The sequence below is a fragment of the Leptosomus discolor genome, chromosome 4, assembly GCF_034619465.1.
Source record: "Leptosomus discolor isolate bLepDis1 chromosome 4, bLepDis1.hap2, whole genome shotgun sequence".
NCBI classification, from domain to species: Eukaryota; Metazoa; Chordata; class Aves; order Leptosomiformes; family Leptosomidae; genus Leptosomus; species Leptosomus discolor.
In genome coordinates, this window is record NC_141394.1 from 57,640,812 (window position 1) to 57,649,750 (window position 8,939).

Genomic DNA, 8,939 nt, shown 5'->3' on the forward strand with positions numbered 1-8,939 from the left:
CAGATGGGTTTTCTGATAGTCCAGGCAAGGTGTTCAATTGCCTAATGCCCTCTGCCTCCACAGCAGCTATCCCAAATGCCCACCTGAGACCTTTTGGGTCCTTGTAATAGCCATTCCGGAGGAAGTCTATGCCCAGAATACACGGGGCCTCTGGGCCAGTCACAATCGGATGTTTCTGCCACTCCTTCCCAGTAAGGCTCACCTCGGCTTCCAACAGAGTCAATTGCTGCAATCCCCCCGTTACCCCAGCAATGGAAACAGGTTCTGCCCCCGCATGTCCCGATGGCATTAGGGTACCCTGCACACCAGTATCAACTAACGCTTTGTATTTTTGTGGCTCTGACATGCCAGGCCATCGGATCCACACCGTCCAAAATATTCAGTTCTCCCGTGCCTCTCCCTGGCTAGAGGCAGGGCCCCTCTAGCACTGGTTATCATTTCCTTCCTGGACATACATACTAGCGGTTCCTTCAAGGGGATCTGTTGGATCATCCTCCCTTCTATAACATCTGGCAGCTCGGTCCTGGGAGGTTGAGGCTACCTTCGCTTTAGTGTTACTCCCCCAGTTAGCGTTTCCCTCCTTGAGTTGACGCACCCGTGCTGCCAGGACAGAAGTGGGTTTCCCATCCCACCTTCCCATGTCTTCCCCATGGTCGCGCAGGAAGTACCATAGCTCAGCTCGTGGGGTGTACCCTCTCCCTCTAGCTGGGGGACGTTGGGCTCTGACTTTGGGGCCTGTGTGTGACTTGTACCGGTGCCAAATGGGAACTGCTCCTCCTCACCTCCTCCTTTATTTCCCTCATCTCCTCTTGTAGGCTCTTAATCACAGCAGAGACGTTAGCCTGCATTGGGCCATTGATCATGCTTTCAAAATCTCTAAGCTTGTTGGTGACAGAACCCACTGTCTCTTAGTCGTTATCAGCATCAATCGTTGCAATGAAGGTGGTGTTTTGAGAAGGCCCTAGATTTGCCAGATTCCACAACATTTGCCCTGTGCACCTGACTTTGTCAGGGTCATTACCATGCTGTCCATCCCTCCCAAAGAGTACCTCCAATACCGCCACTTCTCTCAGCTGTTGGATCCCTTCCTCAAGGGTCTTCCAGCGCATTCTGTGATGGTGCTCCTGCATTCTCTCTCTGTCGACAAACCTCTCTCTCACATTCATTAAAAGCTGCTCCCAGAGGGAAAGGGTCCCTGGCTCCCTTACAAATACCTGATTGACACCTGAGTCCTGAGTCAAGGGTCCCAAATTCCTTGCCTCACTGCCATCCAGTTGCACACCCGTACCCATAAGATCCCAGACCCGAAGTAACCAAGTTGTAAAAGCCTCACGCCCCCGCCATATGATGTCTTTGTGCAGATTACGGAGACTGTCGTACGTCAGGGACTCGGTGATTATCTCAACCACTGGCTCGCCTGGGGGTTGTGAGGGCCCTCCTTTCTTAGCTGGGCACTCTGATTTCATCTTAGATTTCCTCGTTTCCAGAGGCGACTGCTGCTGGCTATGACTGCCCTTGCGGTTCAGCTGGAACCTGGACGGTTGTAACGTCTGTGGGTTCTACTGCTGCACCATTAGACTCTCCCTCTTCGAGGCAAGAGGAGGGTTTCCCAGCAGCTGAGAAAATGCGCTCCTTCAGCATCTGGCCCATCTCATGTATCTCCTTCACCCAATCCGGGTGGTTCATTTCTGATGTGAGCTGTGAGGCAGGGTCAGGTTCTGGAGCAGCATTACTAGTCAGGGTGGTTATCCAAGTCAATCTCCCCTGATCTCTGAATACTGAATAAAATAGGACTATCAGCAACACCAGCCAATGTATGATATCATTAGCATTTAGGGAAGATCTGAAGCCTTCAAAAACTGATGGAGTAGACCCAAAGAGCTGGGTTAAGGGTTGGGAGAAAGTTTCTCCCAGTGTCATTTCCTCACAGTAGGTACCATTATTAACGCCAAAAACATACAGTTAGTGTGTGATAGCTCTGAATCCATGTGCCCGCCTTCCAGAGGGGTCATGGATTCCTCATCTTATTAATCCATAAAACAAACTGGATAACAGTCACAGTAGCCTTAGTTATAGGATCCATGTTTAGATAAGGGCCTGCAAATGGGAGAAATATAGCCACAACCACATGCCACACGAACCAGGATAAGCTAGCTCACATGATACCACCTAACGAGGAATCTATATCCAACGCACAAGAACTGTTATTCCTTTTTCTCTCAATGCCCTCGAGACCCACGTTGGGTGCCAAAATCTGTCTTGGTTTGAAAGACAGGTGTCTGCTGAGGAAGGCAGGAGCCTCCCTGGAAATGGAAAATGCAACCCCCTTCCCTCCAAATTATTATAATTTTGAAATTAAGGGGCCTTCAGGCCAAGATATGGAGAATAGGAATAACAGTTCTTTACTAATATATATATAACACAAGGCAGGAAAAAAAAACAACCCACTGGTTTACACTGACAGAGTCAGAAATACAACCTGACACCCTGTTAGGGTGGCAGTAGCAGTCCGATAAGATGATGGCTGCAGTCCTCCTGAAGTGATGGATGTAGTTCTGTTGAAGCAGCGATCTTGTAAAGGGGTCTGGTCTTCCTCCAAAGGTCCAGTGGTAGGTAGGTAGCTCTTGTCCTCTGGAACTCCAGTGGGGGAAAAAACTCCTCTGGGAATCCAGTGGAAGGAGGCCGCTAGGGTGTTCGAGACCTGAGGTTTTACTTAGCATGGAATGCTTGGCTCCTTCCCCCCAGGCGGAGCATCTCACAATGGGATGGGGAGTCGTGAGGCAGTTCCTTGATGGGCCATTGACAGGAGATAGTCCAGGAGTGAGAGTTATCGATGGGTCAGGCGATAAGGCACTGTTGTGCTCATTAACAGGAGATAGTCCAGAGGGGGGGAGGCAGGGAGCACCGTCCCCCCACCTGGTCTCAACAGCTCCTGAAGATGGTAATAGAATACTTTTTTGGGCACATCTTACACTGTAACCTAGGACAGACTACTATCATGGTAATTTTTTTCCCCTCCAGTGCCTAGTCAGACTTTCCCATGTTCCGACTTGTGTCTGCTGCCTCTCATCCCATCTCTGTGCACTTCTGAGACAAGTCCGTCTCTTGTCCAGAGCCTCTCGTTAGGTATTTGTGGATGACAGGAAGATGTCCCTTTGAACACTTCTCTCAACAACGTCAGTTCTCTCACCCTCTCCTCGCCACACATCACGTGCTCCAGCCACTTAACCACCTTGATGGTGTTCTGCCCGGCTCAGTCCAGCATATTAATATCCTACACTGGAAAGCCCCAAACTGGACACAGTACACCAGATACGGTCTCATCAGCATGGAACAGGGGTAAAGAATGACTTCTCACAACACACTGACTACATTCTTGCTAATGCAACCCAGTATGTGGTTGGGCTTCTTTGCCACAAAAGCACTGCTGAATCATGTTCAGCTTGCTCTCCACCACGTCATGGAGGCCTTTTTCTGCTAGCCTACTTTGCTTCCAGCCAGTCTCCAGTCTGCATGGACTGATGCATCATGTTATTTCCTCCCAGACACAGGACTTGGTACCTACCCCTGCTGAACTTCAAAAGGTTCCTGTCAGCCCATTCGGTTCTCCAGCCTACTAGTATCCCTTTGCATAGCAGCACTGACACCCACCACCACCACTTTTATCACATGCAAGCCTCCCAAGAAGCTGAACAGAGATTGGTACTAATATAATAAAAGTTCTCATCTTTACACCTTTAACTTTACACCTTTTAATTAACTAGGTGCACTCTAGCTTTATTCATACAAACAGGCACTGCACTCATGAAACCTCTACTGACTATTCTTACTAATCAAAAGTTAAGCGTATGTACTAGCAGAAAATGGACACTGATTAAAAAAAAAATCTGTTGCTGATTCAGGAGTCATAATATAATACACCTCATTCTTATATATCTGCATCAGTTCTACGTGATAAATGGGAAGAAAAACAAGCATCCACAACTCCCAACAACCCTTCTAGTAATGCTAAAGCACCATTACTACTAAAAGTTTCCATCTTAGCGAATTCAACTTCTAGCACCCAAGACTACCCAAATATAAACAAACCCAAGTAATGAAGTTTTTCTGAGCCTGAAGATTAAATGCTTATGGCTTTTACAAATATCATATAAATTTCAGAGATGCCACTCAGCATCTTACTGTGATCTACCACAAATCACAAGACCACTACAGGTAATGATAAAAGTGAACACCAGAGCTACTCAGTAGAACTCTAAAAGCCTAAGAAAGAACATAGTATGGCAGACTACCATTACCTTCCCCTTCTCCCTTTCTCCTCTAAATCACAACGACATATAGCAGACTGCAAAACAAATACCCACTTTCTTCTTGGAAATGAAGTACTTTGAATTTTGCCATTAACCTACTGTCTCCACTTGAATGCTATTTTGGATTCAAGCAAGTTAAAATTTTAACTGCTACTTCAGATATCTGCTCAGGCAGATATTAATATTCCATAACTGCTGTTGAGTTTAATTTATTATCAGCTCCATCTGAGTCTACCTCCCATGCAGATAAACCCCTGCCTCTTGATACTCAGAAGAACACTGTGTGGTAGAGATACCAGCAGCTCCCTTCTTGCCAGGAGGAAGCTATGTTTCCCAATGTGTTACCTTCAGTACCAGAGCAGTGGTTCCACTGCAAGGTATCTGTTATCCTCTGACTTACAGATGGCCAGAGATGCCATCATGCATTTTTCCATGATGAAAGAAACTGGATGGCCAATTAAACATTGAATCCTTCAATGCTAGCATAATATAATTTCTTTAAAGCGTAACACCGATGCTCTATTATTATATGAAAACAAGTCACGCATCATTTAACATACCTGATGAACTACAACCACTTCTCAGCACCAGTTGTTAAGTGACCACAAGATTTTTCATCAGGTTTCTGTTCATTGCTAAATGTCAGACAGATTCTCCCTCTCCTAAGATAGTTGCTTATAAGCAGTGAGCAGCAAGGATTTGGCTACCCACTGCAGCATTCCATGAACTCTATTCTGAAATAATACCAGCTAACCTTCATCAAAGTCTTCTCCCACTTACCAAAAGCTGGACACTATTCTCCCTCCACCTATTTACTGGTTTCTTCATCAAGCTGCAGCCTCAAACATTTGTCCAAAATATGTTTCGCAGCTTTAGAATTTCAGTCCATAAAACCAACCAGAAAACAGATTAATGAAATGACAGAACATGAAAAGAGATAAAAGTTAAGCAACTGATGCCTTGCCTAGACTAGGATTTGGAGTATGATCTGATTTAATGTACTGCTTACTCGTTTTAGAATTGTAACACAAGCATAGTACAGTACCCTTAACACATATTTAACCAGTCAAGTTACTACCTTGACTAACTTAACAGCTTCACCGTTGTTAAAGATGCAGTACCTCATCTGCCTTCGAATTTGAAAGCTTTTTCCACACACAAAGGTAAAATTTTTATTTAAATCATACTTTGGAGAGCATTTCTGACAAATAAATTGCTGTTAGTTTAGTCTATTTAATTCATATATTAGAGATGCAAAGTTAAAATGATCTCTCTTAAATACACAATATACCAATTCTTAAGTTAATGTGTAAATCTTATAATAAAACTAGAAATACTAAAGCGAGCACAGCAAAAACGCTTCTGTTGCCCAAGCACGAAAAGACTTTAAGTGCTTTTTCAGAACATGCAAGAAGACCCAGACGCAACTTAAAAAAAAAAAAAAAATCCTTCACCTCTTATTTGTACGCCAGAGAGCAAGACAGTCTAAAATTCACATTTTAGTGATTTCCTAGAAATGTCATTTAAGTCAAGGAAACAGAAAGCGCAAAGTAACATGAAAAGTATATTTAGTCATATGAATAGCAAGGATCCATAGCATCACCGTCCAAGGATTCATAGACCCTTGTCCATAGCAAGGATAAACACATTTTTCAGAACTCTTTCTTCACTGATATTTAGAAGTGAAACTTGGTGGTTCCAATACATACTTCAAATGCAGAAGGAATTAATTGCCATCCAGCTGCCCCGATTTAAAAACATTTCTGCTTCCACCACTCTACTTCAGCCCAAAGGCAAGCACTAGAAGACACAGAACCTCCTATGTACTTTTTCCAAGTGTGCCTGTCCCCTCCCCCCTGCATCTGCAAGGAACAAGGGGGCTGCTCTTCATCGTCAGGTGTAGCTCAAAGCATCAAGTCAAGAATAATTTAAGCTCTGATAATGTGAGCCACTTTGCTTTCAGAGAGGTGCTTAAAACTTGTAACAAATTTAGCACCACCATTCATGAAAAAGTTTTGTTTTTAAAGAAACAAGGTTTAATAATTATTTTAGTACACAAATCACATAGAAAAACCCCTTTTTTCTCTGTGATTCGTAGTATTTAGTTATACCTCCACTTGCTATCTCACTCCATATGTTTTCATGCTTAGTGGTACTGACACCATAGCTTTACTGCCTTTGAACGTATAAGCATTCACAAAAAACTTAGCTTGCAACTTAAGACAACCATGGAGTAATGCTGAAATTTTGCATTCAAGACAGAGGAGTTTGTATAAAATTGCTGTTTACAGAATATACTTACTGCTGTATCAGTGTAACAGTCATACATAGCTTGCTAATGGCAGGACAAAGAAAAAAATTCAAACTCTTCTGTATTGTGATGTTAAGATTCCACAATTTTGGTTTCGTAAGAATTGTGGTCTTATTTCTGGGAGGCTTTAGGCAGCTTTAAAGGCTATTACATAATATTATTTATTTCCAACATTCTGTAAGGAGCCCTTCAATGCACAGACTAAACAAAAAGGAATAGTGAAAACCATACTTACTAGATCCAACCTTCACAGTAAAAAAATATAGCATAGGTCTCCCCAAAACCTGTGTAAGGTAAGGTTTCTTTTTCTCTACATAAAGCAAAGGGAAAGGGTCTTGAGACAGCACTTCCAAATAAGGACTTCTTTGTTCCCACAATATCAGCTGGCTGTATGGGGTACAAGGTCTAGATTTTCTAACTTTGGTGCAAAGGTATCCACCTAGAAATTTCTCTTAGTTTACATGCAATTCTGTATTCGCTGTGCAATAGCTTGGCAAAGTCAGCCTGGGCTCTGAAGGCAGCTGTAAAACAAGGCCCTTACATTTTTCTAGGGGCCAGTTCAAGCTGCATAGCAACAATGCTGTTAGCACTTGCTTAATTTAAAAGCGCATCAACTACTGCTACCCTAAACACTTTGTCCTTAAGTCATCAGTATCTTTCAGAAATTAACCTCTCGATTTTTCCTCTGTGAATATGTCCAGATTTCTGAAACGCCACCTTTAAGAGTTACATACTCACATTAATATTTCACAAGCATCTAATGTGCAACAACATCCCAAGTAGGACGACAATGACGACACAACCATTAAAACCTATCTGGCTGACGCCCACCAACTCAGCTACAGACACAGCGAAAGCTGTATTGATGCAGCGCTCAAACACTGGTATGTATTCCCCCGGACTGACCAGAACTTCTTTAACGACCCCTCGAAAGCAAGCAGCTTCTCTTACTGACCACCACGCACCTCTGAACACGCTGTTCAGGAAAGGAGGTAACGTAGCTGAAATGAGGGAGGCTCTAGAAGCACCCACCTGAAGGTGAGCAAGCCTGCAGCCGGGTAAAGGAAGTTCTGTATTAAAGTGACCTCATCACAGGGATTTCCTCGCAACCCTTTGAAAAACCAAGCCGGACTCACACCCCGCAGCCCAGCGTGCGGCACCGTCTGACCGGAGGGGTGAGGTAAACGGGACGTGGGAGACCACGCACCCCCACCTCCCCCCGCCGGTTCGCTCCACCGCCTCCCGGCCCGCACGGACAAGCCTCTCCCCGGCGGGGAGGCGCGTGGGCCTGGCCGTGCGCGCGCGGGCGGCACTCACTCACGCGCGCGCGGAGGGACACGGGAGGGCGCGGGCCGGGGGCCGCGGGCGCCCCACGCCGGGCAGGCCCCGCCCCGCCGCCTCCGGCCTGGCAGCACATTCCCGGGCATCGGCCGCCCGCCGCGGGCGGAGGGGACCCTCGCCGGGGGCCTGCCTGGCCGGCCTCCTCGGACCGCAGCCGCCACCACCACACTTCCTGGGCCCGGCCTGCCGGCCCCGCTCCCCCTTCGGGCCGCCGGCAGCTCCCGCTGCCCGCTGGGGGAGGGGCTCCGCGGCCCCCTCCTCCCCCCTCCCGGCGGCTGGCGGGTCCCGTCTCCCCGGGAATCGCCATTCTCCTCCCCGAGGCCGTGGGACGGGCCCACCCCCAGCGCGGGGAGGTGGGGCCGAGGGGAAAGCGGGGTCCCGGCGCAGGCCGGCGGGGCGCCCGTGCCTTCCCCCGCTGCCCACACTCACACACACACGGGGGAGGGTGGCGGCGGCATGCTGGGGGATGGGGGAGAGGCTCTGACCTCCTCGCTCTTCAGCACCTCCTTGAACTCCCGCTTGATCCTCTGCACCGCGATGTTTGCCATCTCCGCAGCGGGCACCCACTCGCCGCTCCCTCCGAGCCGGGCCCAGCGAGCTCCGCCGCCGCTCTCGCTGGATAACTCCCTGCCCCACCAAAATGGCGCCCGCGCCGAGCATGCGCGCTAGGACAGCCGCTCTGCCGCCGCTGCTCAGGAGGGGCCGCCGTGTACGCGGAGCGGAGCGGGCACCGGGGCTCCCCGACGGAGGGGGTCGAGTGCTGGCCAGCGGTGGTTGCGGCGTGCGCTCTCGGCCTCCTCCGCTGCCCCCGAGGGAAGGATGCTGTCGCCTCCTGAGGAGGCGCGGGGGATTCGCCCCGGGAGACACCTGCCTGCCGCCGCTCGGCGTGTCACGGGCCGGGCGTGTTCCCGGCGGCGCCTGGCAAAAGCGTGAGGAGAAACTTCTGCAGGCAGAGCCCCGTCGTCCGCCGCTGGCGG

General features: G+C 48.2%; 1 protein-coding gene across 4 annotated transcripts in view; it reads right to left on the reverse strand.

Annotated features, from left to right (window-relative positions):
- UBE2K (ubiquitin conjugating enzyme E2 K) overlaps positions 1-8,571 on the reverse strand; it is a 49,842-nt gene extending 41,271 nt beyond the window's left edge. For all 4 annotated transcript variants that reach the window (XM_086463891.1, XM_086463892.1, XM_086463890.1 and 1 more), the window contains exon 1: positions 8,448-8,571. In XM_086463891.1, the coding sequence (XP_086320017.1) occupies positions 8,448-8,510 (63 nt within the window). In that variant the 5' untranslated portion in view covers positions 8,511-8,571. The remainder of the gene's footprint in view (positions 1-8,447) is intronic.
- Between the last annotated feature and the right edge of the window lie 368 nt (positions 8,572-8,939).